At 53.8% G+C, this 20,236-nt stretch overlaps 7 protein-coding genes across 7 annotated transcripts; 3 read left to right on the top strand and 4 right to left on the bottom strand.

Moving 5' to 3' along the window:
• Positions 1 to 689: 689 nt before the first annotated feature.
• Positions 690 to 2,367, top strand: PG986_010230 (uncharacterized protein; the record flags this gene model as incomplete). The annotated part of the gene is made up of 4 exons (XM_066846452.1): positions 690 to 740; positions 850 to 1,175; positions 1,236 to 2,169; positions 2,221 to 2,367. 4 exons carry the CDS (start codon positions 690 to 692, stop codon positions 2,365 to 2,367), a joined length of 1,458 nt encoding a protein of 485 aa, XP_066698850.1.
• A 1,126-nt stretch (positions 2,368 to 3,493) lies between these two features.
• On the bottom strand, positions 3,494 to 4,351 carry PG986_010229 (uncharacterized protein; the record flags this gene model as incomplete). Its single annotated transcript, XM_066846451.1, has 2 exons — positions 3,494 to 3,685; positions 3,761 to 4,351. The coding sequence occupies 2 exons, from the start codon at positions 4,349 to 4,351 to the stop codon at positions 3,494 to 3,496; spliced, it is 783 nt and encodes a 260-aa protein (XP_066698849.1).
• Positions 4,352 to 4,893: 542 nt separating this feature from the next.
• PG986_010228 (uncharacterized protein) lies at positions 4,894 to 5,770 on the bottom strand (the record flags this gene model as incomplete). Its single annotated transcript, XM_066846450.1, has 2 exons — positions 4,894 to 5,523; positions 5,582 to 5,770. The coding sequence occupies 2 exons, from the start codon at positions 5,768 to 5,770 to the stop codon at positions 4,894 to 4,896; spliced, it is 819 nt and encodes a 272-aa protein (XP_066698848.1).
• Positions 5,771 to 7,563: 1,793 nt separating this feature from the next.
• Positions 7,564 to 12,483, bottom strand: PG986_010227 (NACHT and WD domain protein; the record flags this gene model as incomplete). Its single annotated transcript, XM_066846449.1, has 3 exons — positions 7,564 to 10,870; positions 10,969 to 11,635; positions 11,724 to 12,483. Coding segments are annotated over 3 exons (4,734 nt in total), but the record flags the coding sequence as incomplete, so codon positions are not given.
• An 851-nt stretch (positions 12,484 to 13,334) lies between these two features.
• On the top strand, positions 13,335 to 14,422 carry PG986_010226 (uncharacterized protein; the record flags this gene model as incomplete). The annotated part of the gene is made up of 3 exons (XM_066846448.1): positions 13,335 to 13,416; positions 13,530 to 14,201; positions 14,277 to 14,422. The coding sequence occupies 3 exons, from the start codon at positions 13,335 to 13,337 to the stop codon at positions 14,420 to 14,422; spliced, it is 900 nt and encodes a 299-aa protein (XP_066698846.1).
• A 230-nt stretch (positions 14,423 to 14,652) lies between these two features.
• Positions 14,653 to 16,440, bottom strand: PG986_010225 (major facilitator superfamily transporter; the record flags this gene model as incomplete). The annotated part of the gene is made up of 5 exons (XM_066846447.1): positions 14,653 to 14,901; positions 14,960 to 15,022; positions 15,082 to 15,751; positions 15,847 to 15,907; positions 15,987 to 16,440. Coding segments are annotated over 5 exons (1,497 nt in total), but the record flags the coding sequence as incomplete, so codon positions are not given.
• A 446-nt stretch (positions 16,441 to 16,886) lies between these two features.
• Positions 16,887 to 20,066, top strand: PG986_010224 (uncharacterized protein; the record flags this gene model as incomplete). The annotated part of the gene is made up of 7 exons (XM_066846446.1): positions 16,887 to 17,146; positions 17,207 to 17,270; positions 17,358 to 18,033; positions 18,239 to 18,298; positions 18,369 to 18,613; positions 18,921 to 19,167; positions 19,339 to 20,066. The coding sequence occupies 7 exons, from the start codon at positions 16,887 to 16,889 to the stop codon at positions 20,064 to 20,066; spliced, it is 2,280 nt and encodes a 759-aa protein (XP_066698844.1).
• Between the last annotated feature and the right edge of the window lie 170 nt (positions 20,067 to 20,236).

Genomic DNA, 20,236 nt, shown 5'->3' with positions numbered 1-20,236 from the left:
TGAAGGTAATATCTTAGGGACTAATTAACCGTAAAGGGGAGGGGTGATAGGAACCAATTTTACAGCGCCAAATCTCATCCGACTCGCTCAGATAAGTAATGTCAGGACGCAAACCTGCGTGCAGCCGGAAGCCAGTCTGTCTTGCCCAGAAGGCCTGCTTTGAAGAGGCGGAAGAGAGGAGGAGGGGTGGGTTGCAGTTCACTGCAACACACCCCTGTTACCAACCAGCTGTTTGCTCCCATTCCCAAGGCAGCAAGTCGCCACAGCGAATGTTACGCGTCATGGCCAAGGTCCGTCCTGGGTTGATTAAGCGACGCGTCTTGGGCAAGATTCCCCCGAAACCTCATTCGCCAATCACACGGCCCGATGCATTACCGCGTATCATCAACAGTAGCCATCGCGCCACTGCAAGCCATAACAGGTTGATGTTATGCTGCTCTTACCCAAACCCTAACCCTGATGAAACCAAACCACTCGCCCTCTCCCTCTGCCTTTCCCCCTCTCTTTCTCTCTCTGTCTTTCTTCCTCTGTCCTATCCCTTTATTCTTCTTCTTAAAGGTCTCCTCCCCTTCAAAATTATTTGTCTCAATCACGACGTGCATCCCCATCGAAAGCACCGGCACTAGGGTGATTGTCATCAGGTGATCGACGCCTTTTGGTTGTCGAGCTTGACATCGCAACAGCGCACGATGGGACTCCAACAGATGCCACTCGAAGTGCTCTGTCTGATCTTTTGCGAGGTAAGGTGCCATCCTATCCAGCCTTGCGAGACATTTCAGCCCAGCTAACACTGCATGGTTTCAGTTGACAAAGACGGAAGACTTGGCCAGCCTCTGTCTGGTCTAAAAGAAGATCAGGGCTGCAACATTGCGTATCCTTTACCAATCTATTACCCTCGGTACCGACGACCATTCGTGCTTAACCAATACGTCCGATGGGTTTTCCCACATCTTTCTGGCGGCTTATGATGCTGAGGAGTTCGTTCTCGCTCGCAAGCACGGGTATTTGCAATACACCAATTCTCTGTCTATCAAAGCCCCGTTCTATAAAGTGGATAATGGTCATGAACACTGCTTCCACACTTGTGAGGAGGCGCAAAGTATCGAAGATCAAATAGCAGGCAATCTCCTTCCTGTGTTCAACGCATGCAAGGAAGGCATCTTGCAAAGTTTCAGGTGGGCTGCCCCGGAAACTGTTTCTGTTGTCTCCTTGCTCTCTGGCTGACTATTCTACAGCTGGGAAACTGGTACTTGCCCTCCTCAATCGATACTCGGTCCTACAGGCTACCATCCGACAAACCAGAGGAACATCACTTCACTCCGACTCGTTACGACCGGAGACTGTGCATGGACACTCTCAAGCAATCCGATGCATCCCAAGGTTCCTCCACCCCCAGCATTATCGAGTTTCTCGAAGCTGAGAGAGTTCTCCTGGGCTGGCCTATCTTCCACTGATTTCAACTCATTGAGGGCCTTGCTCCTGCGAGTGGGTCCGCAGCTAACCAAGCTGGAGCTCAACCTCGAGTGGTATTGCCATCAGTTCTTCCAAGAGAGGGAGAGGGTTCCAATGCCGCCGTTCTCCGAAACTGTGCTGAGGTTGCACCGCCCTGAGCCCCTTGTGTTCTTGGCTCTGACGAGCCTTTCTCTTTCCAACATCTGCCTTGATGCCCACAATCTCGCGATTGTCAAGTCCATCCCCTTTTCCAATCTTGAGCATCTCAAATTGCACTTCTGTCCCGGCACGGATCGTATCCTCCGGTATCTTGCTGCGTCACGATCGATCGGTTTACGAACCTTTGCGTTTGAGATAGGCTACTACTATATTACACATCATGATGAAGAGGCAGAGATGGCGGCTATCACCGAATTTCTCGAGAGTTTTCAGGGCTTGGAAGAGCTCTACATCAACATCTTGGACACTCCAGCCCCGCCGACGAAAGAGATTTGGCAGTCTTTGGGACGTCATAGAAAGACCTTGCGGCGCTTCGCTTATCATCAGCAAGAGGTTGGGCACCCTGCGCGGGGAGTGGAGGAACTCAAATCATGTATAACCGATGTGTTGGATTTGGGGTTTTCTGAGATCACTGACCTGGATATATTTTCCTTGGGCCATCCATTCCGCCACCTAGACCTACGTGGTATAGGCCTAGGGTGCTCCCCAAAGTGGTTGGTAAGCTTGGCGTATGACGCCCCTTTGAACTCGTCTAACACGCTTGATCAGACACCGATACTCTCTCCCTTCCGATACAAGACTTCGCTCCGATTGCTGCACATGCGGCGATCCGGGCAAGACTTAAATCAAGATGAGGATCTCCTCAACACACCTGGTTTCGCGATGATCCATTCCGAAATCCGAAGATGCCCGTAAGGTGTTTCGGTCAGATCTGCATCACTTCCTGCAATGGGCTTTCGGACCCCACGGCATCCATTCCCTCCAATTGGTTGCCTACGGGGATTTCTCACACAACGGCCGATACAAAGAGTATTGCCAGATGATTTGTCGCAATGAGATATCCGAAACAGGGTTTGCGGGCGCCGAACCTACGTTCTACCGCCAAGTGACAGAGCAGGATCGAGGGCTCATGAGCCTGCTCGAGGAGAACGACGACCTCGTTTTGGCGTGTCCATCGGATAGTCTTTTCACCGGATATCCCCCAACAGAGTTGTGCGCCGGTTGACTTGGGACCGCGTCCGAGTCGGAAAAAAAACCATTTTGCTATTTCACCAGTTCCTCGCTATTGTGACGCCCCGACTTTCGCCCGCACCCCTGGACATGGGACTCAAATGGGCAGGCCCCCTTTACGCACTTGTGGACGTCGTTGGCATTCTATTGTTTCGAATGACTCCATCCCCTCGCTGATCCTTTTTTTTCTCCTTCGTCCTGTCTCTCCTTTTTATCTGTCTCTTCTGCTTTCTGTCTCTTCTTCGTTTTTCTTCCCGTTTATCCTTTATCGCTTGCTTTTGTTCCCTCTCTTTAATCTCCGGGTTCGACGGCATAATCAGTGTGTAATTAAGCTACAATCTTCGGCAACTTACCTGTGGTTATTCGGTCTCGTTTTGACGTGTTCATATGCAGAAAGAGGCAGGAAATGGAAAATGAGAGCATGGAGTCGAACATGCTCCGCAGGTTTATTGAGTGTGTACATTGGCAGTCTGACGGGCTCTGTTTTCCTAGCGCAGGTCACCTAGTATTGAATAGAGAACTGATTTCTCCATTGCCACTGGAATGCTATAGCCGTACATGCGATGCACAATCTGACACCATCAGCGACCCTTAATTACCCGGAACAGCACTTAAACGCCAACGGATTGGCTAGAGAATCTTGTAGCAACAATACTTTCGCGATGAGTCACAACTACAAAGGATGTGGAGGTCTAATGTTATTCGACAATCATCAAGCTCAGAACCATGACCGTCTTTACTTCCTCCTACGGTAAATGGACTAAGTAAGCTTGTGAAGTAGTCTCCCTGTCGCAGTGTTCCAAGTACGTTTCTACTCGGTAATGTCCAGCTCATCGTAATGTCGGTAAATGCCCTGAGAGTACGGCTGCCTCCGGTCGCTGGCGAGGTACTCCTGGATCTTGGGCCGAGACTTGACCGCCTCGTACAGCTCAAACACGCCCTTGTGCTCCTTCTCCATGGCCTTCATCGCCTTAGGGAACATGAACTTCAGACCGTCGACGCACTAGACAGACACACTTATTAGCCGAAACGGCGCTCTCATCTCAAACATATGACACATGAGGGGGAGATTACTCACATGGAAGAGAACTAGATCCGCATATGTCAGATGCCCACCATACAGCCAGGGCCCCTCGCCGCTGGCCTTGCCCTTGAGGACCCTCTCGAAGTAGCCGAGGTACTTGGGCAGGCGGTTCGCGACATAGTCCCGGGTCCGGCGCAGGCTCTCCTCCTTCTGGTCCTCGTAGTACAGACTGACAGCAATGGGGTGGTGGCAGTCGTGGACCTCGTTGGATAGCCCATCAAGCGCGGTCAGGACGAGCGCGTTGAGCCGGTAGATGGCGTCCTCATCTTCAGAGGAGGAGTCGCCCGCGAGGCCCAGGCGCGGCGCCAGGTACATGAGGATGTTGGGCGTCTGGCTGATGACGAGGTCGCCGTGGCGCAGCATGGGCGGGGCCAGGTACGGCGGGTTGGCCTCGTCGCCCAGGTTGGACGCGCCGATCATGGAGAGGACCGGGTCGGGGCCCTGGTGCGCCGTGTCGGTGTAGGTGGCGCCGGCCTCCTCGAGCAGCAGGCGGACGTGCTCGCCGCGGCCGGGGATGCCGGGCCAGTAGATGAGCTCGTAGGGGACGCCGTCCTTGGAGGTCTTTTGGCGCTTGGGGGCGGACATGGTGGTGGTGGTGATTTGGTTGTTGATGGGGGTGGATGAGGTGAAGGTGCGGGGTGTAACAGCTTGCTTTGGGCGGAACGTCCGGTAACAAGCTGGGATGCTGCTGTGAGTGGTGGAGACCGGTGCTCGAAGTGCACTGGAGATTGCAATTGCTTTACTTGGAGCTGGAAAGAAGTGTCTGCAAGTAATCATGAACAGATTGCCATGCGTCTGTTTGAGAAATTTGACAATCTTGGAAGACGAGAACGTGAAACCGGGCTTTGGAGAATGTTGGAACCTGCCTCATCCTTTACATCATACTTCCTTCGGCAAAAGCACCTGCATGCGGGGCAGTCGGCTGATGGTGGGGTTGTCGTCCAGCCACACGGCCGCCCTGCCGAAAGCCCGAAGCTCTCCCGAAAAAGAATCACCAATCCAAGGCTGCGTCGGCAGCAATGCGATCGATGTCCAGAATGAAAAAGGCAATGCATGTAGTCTATCTGTCTATATGATTCCTGGTAGCTTTGGAAGTTCTATATCGTGTGCTGTCTATTTCAGCCAACTCAGAAATCTGTAACCCAGTCGTTGGGTACATCAGGGTACAGAACGGCAGTGTCTGGCTTCTGCAAGGTGGGCGGCGGCTTGTCCCGAACCTCCTGAACTTTACAGTCGATCCGCTGCGTCCCCTTCTCCTCCTTGAGGACGATGGTCAAGCACCCGTCCAAGCTCACATCCCAAAACACCCCGCTGTGATACGACTCGGCATTGAGGCCGCGCTGCCAATCCTTCATCTCCAGGATGTGGGTCATGCCGTTGTACGAGGGGATGTAGCCCAGCAGATGGTCGGTGGCGGCCGCGAGGTTGCTGTAGGCGCCCAGGACCTTGTGCTCGAAGTCGACGTACTGGCCGTGCTGGATATAACTGACCAAGTAGACGGGCGTGGAGCTGCTACTGCTACTGTTGCCGCCGCCTCCTCCGCCGCCGGCCAGAGCCATGGCCTTGTGCACGGCGTTGGGAATGGGGATCTTCTCCAGGCCGGCGATGGCGCTGCCGGAGCTGGGCGCGGGGCTGTTGCGGAATTGGCTGACCTGCTGGAGCAGCGCTTTGGGATACCCCGCGTCCTGCCAATTCTTTATCCATGCGCCGGCGGCTCTGGCAGCAGAGGCCGAGATGCGCGGTATCTCTTTTGGGGGCTGCTACAGTCCAGCGCAAACTGATTAGCAGATTAGATTCCTAGATCAGTGAGGTTACACCACGCATGGCGGGATAGGATAAGCTGACGGTGGCATTGCCCCTCGATGATGACGTCGCATCAGCGGCGACACGGTTTCCAGTTGCTTGCTTCTTAGCCGGGGGAGCCCGGTCGGGTTTCTCGTCTTCTGAGTCGGAGGACCCGCTGACAGACAGCTCTGAGAAAGGATCGTATCTGTGTCTTGCCATGGTTAAGATGTTACTGGTACTTGAGTTGTTCAGTTGGGCGGCCGTTGAAGCAGCCGGGTGTTCATGCCCGATAGCTCAAGAGCTTGGTGACGAGGGCTTTTAGTGGGGCCACACCAACTGTCACCGAGCTACACCGTCAATTCAGTGTCAGCCTGTAGCAGCTACATGTCTCGGATATTGAATGTATCTGCAGACAAAAAACAATTGCAGTACTCCCTGCCATCGACAAATACTTCAAAGTATCACGACCAGGTTTTGTGGCTTATAAAAAGGATAAAAATTTAGCTCGTGCCCTGGATCGAACAGGGGTTGCCAGAATATTGATCGGTAATCAGAATCTGGAGTGATAGCCACTACACTACACAAGCATTTGTGCGCAGTCGGTCTGCGACTGGAAATAAGACCACTTAAGATAGACTATAGTGCGTTTTTCAAAGCTTAACATCTCGACAAGAGAAATCCCAATCCTTCGCTGCTCAGCATAAAGGCACCCAGCGAATCTTTTGATCATCCAATTAGAGCGTAAAACTACAGAATAAAAATTCCCACGTTGATTAAACGAAAGCAGCGAACGAGTTCCTCCGATGCATGGACTCCTTACGTCAGTGTGTGTCAGGCTTTACGACCTCCACTCAGGCATCAATCTCCGTCGGTCAAAAAGCTGAAGTCTGTTTCGACAATAGGCGATCAGATAGTGACCATTACCTTTTGTGGTACTTTAGTAGTGTTGAGATCTCTCCGATTGGATGCATCAGTTGATTTTTTCATTTTCTGGGCTGTTGATTACTGTCATTCTGCTCTATGAAAGTGTTACACCTAAACAGTGTCGCGGCAGCGCTATGCAATAAAGTGGCACGTGGCCTTCGGTGTCCAATACAATACATCGCGTTGCGCATGGCTGGGCTTTCCTCGACCGCCGTCCTGGAACTCGCATCAGAGTCGCTTCAGCTCTTGCTGTCACGGGTTGGGGGAACTTTGACAGGTGCTTGGCTCCCTCTGCCTCGCCTTCAAGCATACTGGTCGGGAGTGCTGGCCCAAACGTGTTTTCATTCGCGTCCAAGGAAGGCTTTGGCCCATCGATGTCGAGCTCGCTACGTTAGGGCAGCTAATGGTCAGTATGGCAGTGTTTGTGGGGGGGGAATAGGGGTACCCTGTTTGGGTGCATCAACTCACTGGCGAGCGCTGGTGTAGGGTTTGAGACTTAGAATACTGGGCCTCGCGCGGGTGTTTAGATCAAAAGGGGACATGGTCGCTCCTCTGCTGGTCTTATACTCAGTAGGTATCAGTATGCGTTAGTAAAGAACGTTCAAAGTGTTAAATGGGGGCTTCCTGTTTATGATGACCTGATTGCCGTCTTTCGCGTCCGACTGCGGACGGGGACAGGTAACATGCAGACTCACGTGATTGTTCTTGGAGCCGTATCGCTGCATGATGTGGCTGTATCTGCAGTTTGCAGGCCATGACAGGAGGGCTGGGCGTTGGAGTTGTTCCGGTGGGTGGTGGTGACCCAGATTGAATCAGAGTTGATCTTCGTGTGACTCGCACCCTAGCCCTCACTATGTAGCTGAGCCAAGTAAGCTCTCATATGAGCGCCATTATGGCCCCTGGTATAGAATTCCCATCTACCCTCGTGTGGAAGGGGCGGGTCGAATCACGGGACGTCTCAAGACAGCTAGTTGTCCCTTCTGATGCTTTTGTTGGTAGGCAGAGATATATATAAGAACCTGAAGGGCTATATAGAATGGCACGAAAGCGAGACATATACGCATGCATACGTAGGAACCTCCATGGGGCTAGAAGACGGAGATGTGGTCTCCGTTATCTAGTCCGTTCTTGATGACGATCACGCCATCGTTGTGTATTATGATTATATCCTGGTTCTTTCGAACTCTGGCGGTAAAGGTCGAGTTCCCCGTTCGCCATACTGACGGTATAAAAAAGTGTTTCTGGAAGCCCGTATCGCTGAGTCCGTCGCCCAGCTCGACAGAGCAGACCCAGCCGTGGCAAGAGATGAACACCAAGTACGGCAGGTTAAACCGTTTGACCGTGCCAATGATGTAGTCCACGTCGGGAATATTCGCCACGTTCCTGGTGCGCCGCAAGTCTGTAGTTTCCAGGGACGGGGCGGTTGTGGAAGATACAGGACTAGAGAGATCGAGGACGAGGACCTTCGTGGTGGTGACCTGGGCCGACGCAAGGTACAGGACGGACTGACTGAGAGGAAGCCTTTGCGCAAAGATCAGGTCTCCCCCTTCACTCGAAATAGAAATGGCGTCCGCCTCCACCTGGGCTTCCAGGTAAGGAATCTCGGCTGGGAGGGTGGCCGTGGCGTCTTCTGCACTCACTATTGGCATCAGGTCGGCCCAATTCAGGATCTTCACCAGGTTGTCCTCGACCAGGATCACCTGTGAGGGAAACAAGGGGCGGTTGAACCATTTCCACGCGATTCTCCTGCGTCCTGTGACGGAAGCCACTTGGGCTTTCTTGGATATCGACCACACCATATCGACCCCCGAAGACGAGACAAGCACCAAAGCGCCCGCCGGATCGAGGAGGACTTGGCTGATGGAACATCCTTGGCCCAGCGTGCTCTCGAGAAGCGGCTTCGCGCTCCATTGCCTCCTCTCGCCCGTCTTGATCTGCATGACCCGAAAGTGGCCTGATGTGTCTGCGCTGACGGCGACCTTGGATTTGTAGGACCAGTCGAGACACGTGACGCTGGTGAACCCGCCACGGTGTTTGTAGATGTTCCTCATCGTTTTTCGAGGGTTGTCGAGGTTGCAAGTATCCACGCGGCCGTTGTTGCGTCCGCAGAAGGCAATGCCGCAGGCTTCACAGCAATGTATGACGGTGATGTCGACGGACTGGTCCACAACCGGACCGTTAGGCTCGTCGAAGATCCGACGCACCGAGTCGCTGGGCTCGCTCCCATTGGAGTCGGCGTCTTGGCTGACAAGCACCATTGGCTCCCACACGTTGGTCTGTGCCCCCCTCACGTCTATTAGCCGGAGGTTGTCGCTAGTGAAGGCAATCGATGTGATTGGATCCCCTTTCATGGGAATTTCGTACAGGAACTGGAGCGTCTCGAAGTCGTAAAGCTTGATACCCCCGAACCCATCGTAGCCGACTAGGGTCTTTCCGTTGGGAGATATGGCAAGCCCATCGAGCCCGGCATCTACCGACGCCACGGGTTTGCAGGTCGTTGTGTCAAAGGTTACCACGCATTGGTCCCAGTACGACACCACCAGGCGCTGATAGGCCGGATTGGGGTTCAAAATGGCGGAATGCACCAGATGGCCCGCTTGGCTGTGCTTGTTTGTTTCTTGTCGTATGCAAGCACCAATCGGTCGTTGTCTCTCCAGCGAGTACAGCTGAACAGGCTTGCTTCTGTACACAACGACCATGAGCTGGTGTTCGAGAGAAATCTTGACGGCATTGGGTGTGAGGTAGTTTCCCGGCTCCTTGGCGTCGATGAATGTGTCGGCCCATGCATGGGTGTGCACGCGCGACCCGTTTGCCGTCCGCCAGCTGGTGATCTGCTTGTCTCTAGAAGCGGCCACCAGGCTCGTGCCCGTCTCGGTTAACGCCATGGCGAGTGTTTGCGATTCGGTTCTGACACTCAAGAGTTCGGTGCCAGATGCAACGTTCCAGAGTTTGACATAATGGAGTCCAGATGATGCCAAAAGCTTGGCAGTAGCCCCAAATTCCAAGATGCGGACGGATTCCCCGTGGTTGATAGAAGACATCTCTTGGCACGTGGATGTTCGGTAGATCCTGATGGTCCCATCGGAGAAACCCACGGCAAACCGCTCGTCAAGCGTAGCCAGAGCGGTGGCGTTCGTCTCGTGGTACACCAAGGAGCATATCCTATCGTCCCAGCCAGAGTTCCAAGCACCAACAAGTTTGATACCGTCTTCCGCGTAGCCAAAATGGCGATACACTGCCGATTCTCGGGGACAAAATGGCGGGACCAGGGTGTGGATGGAGGAAGGGTCGCTGAGGAGATTGACGCCGAATTGTGTCACGATTCGTGGTAAATCCAGCACCCATGCGCTCAAGTCTTCGGGCACTACGGGGGTGTGCTTCGCTCTTCTCGAAAGGTAGCTTGATAGATGCCGGGAAGTGCGGATCAAACAGTCCAGGTCCCGAAGATGGGCCACGCATTCGATCCAAGAAAGCACGTTGGTACAAAAGAAGTCCTGGAGAAGGTTGAAGAGCTCATTGGATGCCGAAGAGGCTCGGAATATGTGCTCGCTGAAACGTTGACAAGCGTAGTCCGCGATGGTGACTTTGCTTATGCCCGAGGACGCCACGACGCTCCGTTTCCGCTTCGAGTACTTCAGGTCTTCGCTCAAAAGGTACTTCAAGCACGTAGTGGCCACCAGGCGATGGCCATCCGGCAGATCGACCCGAAAGGGGGAGTTGAGGGTGCTCATGGTGAGAAACGCCCTGGCTGTCTCGTGTACAACCCGTATATTGGATTGCTTGTCGACGTCGAGGAACTGTCCACTGAGGTAGGGGAGGTGTACCTTGAGATCGCGGACCACGGTCGTGCCCAGGCCAATCTTGATGACATCTTTCATCTCATCCACCGTAAGGGTCTTCATCGAGCAGATGGCCCAGGTGATGATGTGCTTCACGATTTCATCCGCCTGGTAGGACTGTCCAGACTCAAGGCGGCGGATATTGCTCGTGTACAATTCGCTCATCTGATCTGGAACTCTGTCGAGGACATCATGGACCTCTTCTGTTGTGACGACATCGCGAAGCTTCTGCATGACCAGCACAATCCAGAGGAAGCTACCGCCGGACTTCTCGACAATCCTGTTGATAAGCTGTTGGCGCTCACCATCAGTGACTGGCAACTTGGGAGAATCCTTCTCCACATATAATCTGATGTCCTGCAGGGAGTCCTCCGGCCTGACGGTCTCAGCAATGGTCGGGAGCGCGGCGAAGAAAAGCTCAATGGCTTGGCCGGGCCTGCTCGTGATGAAGACCTTGAGGGGTACATTGTTCTCGATCTTGGCCAGTAAGGACCAGTAGTCATCTAAGGAACCACCATCACTGGCCTCGTCCAGTGCATCAATCACCCAATAATGTCTGTATTATGATACTCGTCGTCAGTAACGCGTTCGGGGCAAAAGACGAAGGAAGAGCAACAGAAGCAAAAACAATACCAGGGAAGGAGCTTAACTCACGGACGGTTGAATTCTTTTTGGAATATACAGCCAGTAAAGACATTATGCCATATGGACTTATGGCTGCGCACATCAACCGCCGTGCCTTGCTTCGTCAACAGGAACAGCGCTTCTCGCACAACTGGATTTACCCTCGCCATCTGGTACGCCATGGATCGGAGAAACGTGCTGAGGTTGGATGTAACTCGCTCTCCGGTCTTGAAGAAATAAGAGCAAGTCGGAAACCCTCGCAGGCGGTCGATGACGTGACTGGCGATGATGGACTTGCCACATGCCGGAGGTCCCTTCAACCAATAGTAGCGAGGAGCATCCGCGCCAAGCCACTCACGGAACGAGGGTTTCTGTGTAAGCCAGAAGCAAGACCCATTGAGCCGGGCATCGTCTAGTGTGGACAAGATCTCATCGGTCTGGTGAAGACACAGATAGCTTTCTACTGCACGCATCTGCTCGCCGGTACTTTCCGGCGGATGCGGTTCTTCGTGCGTGCGAGCAACATCAGGCGTGTGTGCATTCACGGCGAGGGGCCTTGAAGAAACCGCTCGGATCTCCTCCGCGGTTATCGCCAGGCGGTTCCTGAGCGATCTGTAGTTCGATTCCTCGGTACTCGAGAACTTGGTCAGATCTCTATGGTTCGCATTCAGCAGCTGCGAGCGCTCCTCGGCGTAGCCTTGACACGTAAAAAGTTAGCGCTCTTGGGTTCTGGAAGACCCGGGAGTTTAACAATGAAGGTGAAAGAGGCGACGGGATTGCAATACCAAGTGTTGCCGACTCATAATCAACCACGATCCCGAGCGGCTGGATTGGTTGGGTCTCATAGAAGGTATGCAGGCGGATGCCGTAGTAGTGTAGGCGGAATTGGTCGTTGAGGACGCGGATCAGTTCCGACTTTGCCTCTAGTCCTGTTATGTAGTGACGGTTGGTACCACCCGCATGCAATATGTTGTTGAGTGTCGTGGCCAGGCCGGCACCCTTGTGTGGAGTACCCAGAAAATAGAAAGAATGGAATCGACGGGACAGGCTAGAAAACCCAGGATTTGTTCTCGCTAGAATGCACGCCTTTTTTATTACCAGGCCGCCCATGCTATGTCCAAGCAATACTATGTTTGTGTCTTGGTCTCTGATCTTTGGATTGCTTGCCAACTCTTCCATCAGGTACTCGCCAAAAGAATGGACGTCGAGCTGGGTCGCCTGGAACGACTTCCAGTTGGCGTCGTAGCCAAAGCTATGGATGCGCACTCCTTGGAAGGCATCATCTTGGGGCAGCCAGCGTTCCGGCCAAAAGCAATCTGGGTCATGGCTGCAGCTCCATGTCTTACTGGACCCACCGCCCAGCCCGTGTATGAAGACAAAGTCGGCGACGACGTCGGAGGGTTCGGGCGGTTCGAAGACGGTGTTCAGCCCAAACTGATTCCGTTTGGGCTGCTCAGGCGACTTGGGGTGACCAAACCGCAGTGAGAGTCTTCGGGAGAATCGACGCGTCAGCGAGGTGCTGGGCTTCGAGCTGGAGCTGCTCGAGCTGGCCCAAGTATTTCTCGAACTGTTGCTCCGCTTCTGCAGGAGGCCATATGGTTAGCCAGTGGAAAAGCACCCGGTCTGCGTTTACATGCGGACGCTACTTGGAGCCGGTTGGGGACACAAGCGCGGGGAGGGGAAGAAGAGGTGGTGGTGCTGCACTTACTTGATCCATGAGGCTAAACGGGTTCTAAGCAAACGGTGTCGAGAAAGGGGTTGCCGCAAGGGAGAGTGTGGAAAGGATTTGCGAAACATCAACAGGTTTCCCAGCAGACTAATACAATATAGACTTGGTCAACCTCGAAGGCGCCGTGGTGGTTACCATGGGCATACCAATCTGACATGGCTGTCATCCTGCACCGCAATCCATAAGCACGGCACCGCGCAGCTTCTTGGTTCTCTGTGCAAATGATCAAGAACTCAGCCCCCAGGCTGTATCAGTTACATGACCTACCAAGCCAACCATTTCCCGCCTTCCACCTTCGGTTCGCACATCACACCAAGTGCAGACCACAGTGTGTGGCACCGATCGGGCGCATCTTGCGTGAGGCTACAGCCTGCAGGGAGCCGAGGCGTCCAGGTGGTACAAGAGGGTGATACCCCGCCCTCCTCTGTGCGCTTCCGGAACCCCCTCAATATGCACAAGAGAAGCGAGAAGGCAGGTCCGCTCAAGCGAAGGCTAGGGTGCGGCCTCCATCCAGTCGGCAGTCATTCAGCGGGGCTTGTGGTAAGTATATATTGCTGCTCCTTTGTATCCTCCTGGGGGTGTTTCTTGATTGCCCACCTGCCCACGTAGGCTACTGAGTCATTTGCCCGGGCAGAGCCAATCGCCACCATTTTGAGCCTCATCCAAGATGTCGGGGTTCACGGGCATGCCGCCACCAAAGAAGCAGGACATGTTCCAAGTGGTCACCATTGACAACGAGGTTGCCAAATGTAAGCGCTAAAGTGGAAGTTACGAGGGCTTCTTGCTGCCTACCTTCCTTACCCGGGCCAGCTAATAATGAAAATTCGTTGTCAGGCTTTCCGCAGGGGATCTACGGTGCTAGCGGCTAAGCCTCACGGGGCCAGCTTCTGGACGAGAACCGCCCGGATTGTGCTCGAATTGCCCGACAAGACGCATCTACGGTACTTCATGAAGGTGGCGACCGGTGATGTCGGGCGCGGCATGTGCGAGGGCGAATTCCACGGAGTCAGTGCACTGCACAAGTTCGTGCCCATGGGGGTCCCACGCCCCATTGCGTGGGGCACCTACGAGGCCGACCCGGACACGCACTTCTACCTGTGCGACTTTATTGACATGATCGAGGAGCTGCCCGACATCCGCAAGTTCAGCGCCATGCTCGCCAAGCTCCACCACGACAGCATGGTCTCCGAGACGGCCCCGGACAAGTTCGGCTTTCCGGTCGTCACCTATGAGGGCGCCATGTACCAGGACGTGACCTGGTGCGACACTTGGGAGGAGTCCTTTCTCCTTCACATGAAGGCCTTCATCGACCAGGAGAGGAAGTCGCAGGGGCCGAGCAAAGATCTCGACCGGCTTCTCCCGCCCTACATGGAGAAAGTGATTCCGCGGCTCCTCCGGCCGTTGCAGAGCCATGACAGGAACATCAAGCCGGTGCTGGTACACGGTGACATCTGGTACGGCAACATAGGTACTAATGCAGACACTGGAGATGCCATCATGTTCGACCCCTCCGTCTTCTGGGGACACAATGAGTGTGAGTCGACTTGTGCCTCTGGTGTGCCACCGCAGGTTGTATGGTCCCTGGGAAGCTGAAGCACTTTGGCTCTAGATGATCTCGACAACATGAATGTCCCAAGATACAGATTGGGACGACATTGGATGAGGGAATACCACAAACACTTCCCGATATCAAGTCCAGAGGAGGATTACGAGGATCGCATTGCCATCTACGCCATGCAAGTCACATCCGGCTGATAATTGTTGCATACTGCTGACCCCCGGATAGCCGCGGGCACTTCTGTGCTTCCTGTCTCTACCCCGATAACCAAAACTTCCGTCAACAGTAAGACCTCATCTCATCGCCAATAACTAGAGCTCTTGTGACTGACCCATCACGTACAGGGCGATTCGTGAGATCCAGGCTTTGGTGGACAAATATCCATTGGGTTATCAGGGAGAATAGGGGAAGCTCGAGTAGCGCTGAATTACATACCTATGCCATTCCGTTTCAGCCTCCATCGCATCCCATGCTTGAGCTGCACATAGTAGAACGCGGCCGAGACAAGGCACAGCAAGCCCAAGATCGTGAAGGTCCACCCGAATCCAATGCCATCAATCATCTCCTGCAAAATGCCCACGAAAACAGCCGAAAGAACACATCGAACCAGATTAAATGATGCTTGAGCCGTAGCGGGGGCCTCCTGGTTGATGTCCACGACCAAGGTATTGTTAATCTAATCCGACCCGTCAGCACCGAGGAGATTGCCAAACTGATAAGGGACGAATGCTCACGTTAAAGCACGTCTGTATGGAGAATCCAGCCAGGAACAAGAACACCAGTGGCGCCGCCATGTGCTAGGGAAGATGGGTTACTAATGGACAGATATCACCCATTAATGACAGCAACGACTCACAATACGCTTCTCGACGAGCCATCCATACGTCACTACGCCACAAAAGGCCGAGAGTGTAGGGACGAAGACGCTTCGCATGCGAGCTTCCTCAATGGGAAAATGCAGCAGGTCGTCCCCCGACACTTTGTCGACGGGGAGCCCGTGGTTTCTGGCGACGACGCGGTAGTCGCGATCTATCCACTTGGCAGATACGACGGTGGAGAGTATGGCACCGACACCAAAGGGAAGGTAGATCAGGCCGGACTGGAGCTGATCCAGGTGGTAAGTTTGGTTGAACGTTGCAGAGAGAGACGTGTGTATGCAGCTGTAGACCATGTACAGGATGCTGCCGGGAATGATGGCGACTGCGACGTCCTTGCGGGTAAGTACCCGTAGACTCCCGATCGGGTTTGGCACCCTCTTTTTCACCACCACCCTTGGTGCACTCGGGCCCCGATCATGGTTCCACGGTCGCATAATCCCCGCTATCAGTGGTTGCGACCAAGGGGTTGGCGTTGGTGGCAACCCTCCGTTGCTCACTAGGGCACGATTGGTCTCGGGGAGAGCTAATGTCATTGCAATGAGGCAGGCGCCCGAGGAGATGGCAAGAAACCAGAATATCCACCTCCATCCCTCTCTTGCAGCCAGCGCGCCTCCAATCACCGGACCAAGACTAGGGGCCGTAGTGATCCTACTGTTTGTTAGTCAGGTCTGTTGGGACAACTGGCTGGGGAGGAGGGGAAAGGCAAATCAATGACTTGCCCAAAAGAAACAGCGCTGACAAACGCGCCCCGCTCGCTGGGGGCTGCAATGTCGGCAATGACACCGTAAGCGACGGAAAAGGTGCCTGGTGTCCATGTTAGTAGGCTACCAGACAGCAACAGCCTGGCCGGAGGGGGGTTTTTGTTGGGCATCAAGGTACGTACCAGAGATGCCTGCACTCTGCAGCATGCGAAGCACCAAGAGCGCGGCGAAGGAGTGTTGGAGAGCTATTCCAACGTTGGCAGCGATGTAAAGTGTCAAGGTTAGGCCATAGATAGGCCGGCGGCCGAAAATATCCGAGGCTTCGCCGACGAAAGCTGGCGCTATTCCCGAGAGAACCATGTAGGACGTGACTGAGAGATTGATCAGGGCGACAGAAGTTTGCAGGCCCTGGGCTACCATGGGAATGGCCGGGTAGTATATGAAACTACTCAGAGTCGAAAACCAGCCCACCAGTGCGATCAAGACCACGATGCACCACCGTTCCTGGTTGGTGAATAGGGTGTATGGCGTTGGCGCTGCTTCTGGCTGCGGATCAGTGTTCGGTTTCTCGTCGGTAGCCTTGGTGTGAAAAGCCATGCTTGTGACTTTCCACTTGCTGTCGTGGGATGCCGGTTGCTGGTAAAGTTTTTTTGCAGACAATATCCGTACTGGAGGCTCTGGGAAGCATTGGTGAACGAGAAAGGCGTGGCTTGGTGTTTTTGTTCGATGCCGTGCTCGCCGACTTTGGTACCAAATGTCCCTAAGGTAGATAGGCGTAGTGGGCACAACCCTGTCTCGGTTGCTGTTTCTCTCTCCAAGTCATGTATCTAGAGCCTCTCCAACTCCCCAGAAGCCGAATTGATTAACACTTTCGGTTACATTAAGCGGGGTCGAGGTGCTACGAGAATCACGATTTGTGATCTTGGCCACTGAAGAAATGTGCATGATACTGGTAAAAGGGCCCCAGTGCATTTCGTCATTTAACCGAATATGATAGAGTACATGTCGTTATTGACCTTGGGTGCCCCTGTGAACGTGTCCCGTGTGCCAGTATCTTCTCTGCAAGTTCCATGGTCTCCGTGATGGAGACAACGTACACTAGAGCCACACTGAAGACGATACGCCTTAGCGACCTCGAAAGTGCCACCCCCGAGACCCAGGGTGAGCTTCTTGACGCGTGCATGCGTGATGGGTTTTTCTACTTGGATGTCGATGACGACCACTGTGACCTAGCCAACGCGATCGCTTATCTGGCCGATCTCAACACGCGCTTGTTCGACATAGCGGAGGCCGAGAAGCGATGTTATCCATTCCAGACCACTGGCCGAGGCGGCTGTTGTGGGTGTGTGCAGCCCGGAAATTCGGGAGCTGGGTTTGCTACATCACGCTAATATCATTTCAGGTATAAGGCTGTCGGGACGGAGGCCGGGGCTTTCGCAAAGCCAGACGGATTTGAGCTGTGGATGGTATCGTTATCTTTTCTCCTTTGATTTGCCTGATGACGAGATGAACGGGCTCAAACTAATGTTGAATGGCTGTGCTGGACATTGTAGCTGCCTTACAACGAGCTGATGATCCCAAACTATTCTCACCCATTGTACGGCCCAGAAGTGGTGAGGCTTGAAAAGGGTACCATAGCCACGCACACGGCCGCTTACCATCGCATCTGCCTTCTGATTCTCGATGAGCTGTCCAAGGCGTTGGGGTTCACGAAACAGAGGAGCTTGATAAACGAGCATGCGGCGCATCTTCCTTCCACGTCCAGCATGACGTTTCTGAAATACCCCGAACAGGAGGAGATCAAGGCGGAAGGCGGGCATGTGTCGCATACCGACATCGGAACCCTGACGTTGTTGCATGCTACGCTGGACGGCCTGCAGGTCTTCTCTCCTGGGCGCGAAGACGATGTCGACAATGACAATGATGCTACGACCGGTGTGTGGCAGTGGGTGCCGCCGCGGGCGGGCTGCCTCGTGGTCAACGTGGGCGACTCACTGCGGCTCCTGTCCGGGAAGAGGCTCAAGTCCAGCCTGCATCGGGTGGTCCCGCATGCCAATGCCGTGGGCCAAGCGAGGTACTCGTTCGCTTACTTCCTGCGGCCCAGCGAGACGGCCTTGTTGGACCTCGGAGATGGGCGGGTCTGCAAAAGCTTGGATTGGCACTTCAAAAAGCTGACTGTGTTCCAGGCCCCGCCCGAGGTGCAGGCTGGCAATCAGGCGGTGCTGCTTGGTAAAATTTGACGGGGTGGAAGATTGATGAGTTAGCTGGGCTGGGTTGCTGAGTTGCTTTGTTTGTTTACTTGTTTAATGAACAGTTTTGGATTTTCATACAGGTTTATTTACAGTTTTACCACAATATTCTTTGCGTGATGGATGTCATGGGCTCTGCGGCCGATTGTACACTGACCTATGCAGCAACCTGAACACTCCTTTAGGCACTTGGAGAAGTAGAGCGTTACAGCTAGGCTGGGCACCAGGGCCAGTTGTTCAGGGATGTAGGTAACATCACGTGGGCTGCGACGCCCTTTAGACCGGCGTCAGCCCACTGAGCACTGGGAGTTCCAGGCATGCTATCCTACGCCTATCTTGCTATTCTTCCTTCCCCGGCCTTCCTAAGCGTAATTGATTGCGACTCAGACTGCCACAGTAAACTAACGGCAATGCAACTCGAAACGCTTCCACAAGAGCTCCTGCAAAGGATTGGCGGTTACTGCCCTGGATCCGTCCTCGTCGACTTCGCAAGCACTTGCCGGGCGATTCGCTCTGCCTGTCACGACACGACGTTCTACAAACTCGTAGCTACGGCCCTGGTACGCAATGCTTCTTAGCAATACCCGCATCATGCCTACCCTTCCCGTATCGGTCTCGCATTCCTTCATCGACGTACTCGGAATCGGTAGACCAATTGGTCGTTTGCAATAAGCTTTGCGGGCCGTTCCATATTTTCCGGCGCTCCACTCCGCCAGAAAGACCCGGCCCGCGCGACCTGGAATTGGAGCGACAGTCCCATCTACGCCCAATCTAGATCAACCTAGATCCCATCCGTCGCTTAATTCCCTATGCGCCAATTGAAGGTTCATGGTACTACTTGCTAAGTTGTTAAACCAACTACTCCAGATCCAACGGCAGAGCCACATCATCGCAGACCCAGACTCCAACACTGCGACCAATACCCAAGTACAAGCCATCGCGAGACGAGCGTGTGACAACGCCGCAGTGTGGGCCCGCTATATTGTAGCACTCGATCGGGCCGGAGATACATACGATGGGCCGTGCCCCGACGCAACGCGTCCTAGTGACGCCCAAGAGAAGAAATTGGCCAGGGACACGATGCAGTTTGTCCCGCAACTGTTGGCTACCGGCAGTTCGTGATACATTCCCGTAGACGGAGAAGAGGGAAAGGGGACGATTGCTAACTACTTCCTGGCCTTGCCACGGATAATTAGCCATTTCTTCAAGAGCAATCACCTGCTGATTCACAAGCTCGTGCTTTCACTGTTACCTACATCCGCCGCTTTAACTGCCAGCACAGCAGATTCCAGCTGGCCTCTTACCATGTCACAATTGGCGTTCAGCTTCGCATTCGAAATTTGCAGTGCCATCAAGACGGTCCCGACTCATACCCATCTGTCATTCGTGAACGCTCAAAATGCGATGCTCAACGATTGGAAGATCGAGCCAGAGCGGTGTCTCCATAGCCAACATTATCCGTACTTGCTCTTAGGTTTCATGATGTCTACTCTGAGAGCCAAGGGGTTATGGAGTCCTCTTACTTCTTATGCCCCATCGTTGCCAGTATCAACATCTCGTCCGGATTCAACAGAGACTATCGAGCTCCCTTTGCCATGCGACCGAACACCGCGCGGCCAAGAGCAGTGGGAGCAGTGGCTTCGAAACGTCAACAAGAAATCTACCTACAGTGAAATGATGGAAGGATGGGAATGGGACGGAATCGTCTCTTTTGATTCATACCTTTTGACCTTCTCCAACTTCGGGCGCCTTGCATTTACCCTCACTCCGCGAGATGAGGGCGCTTCGAGCCTGATCTGCGGTCGCGGCTGCGAAGGAGATCGGGAATTTACATTGGAGGGCGAACTGAGCCACGCAGACAGTTCTGTTTCGATGACTCAAGACTTTGGGTGCAGCAAGGTGCGCTTGCAGGGGCGGGCCGGCCCCTTTAGGATTGTCGGCTTTTGGAGTACAGAGTACGATAAAGAAGTATTAGGGTTCTTCTGGATATGGAGAACGGGGCCATCTAAGTAATATGAAGCGGTGTAATGAACCCATACCAGTGGGATCAAAGAGCCGAGTGACGTGAACACGTGTTTGTTTGCTTTTGCTAAAAGAGATGAACGCTCAGAGAGTCAACACACAGGAAAGAAAACTGCGATTGAAGACATATCCGGTGTTATTGAGTTGTGCTGGGTGTCTCA

This window comes from Apiospora aurea, assembly GCF_038362705.1.
Source record: "Apiospora aurea strain CBS 24483 chromosome Unknown utg000006l_segment0_segment0, whole genome shotgun sequence".
NCBI classification, from domain to species: Eukaryota; Fungi; Ascomycota; class Sordariomycetes; order Amphisphaeriales; family Apiosporaceae; genus Apiospora; species Apiospora aurea.
Note: the sequence above shows the minus strand (reverse complement) of the source record. Positions and strands in the feature narration are given on the sequence as shown.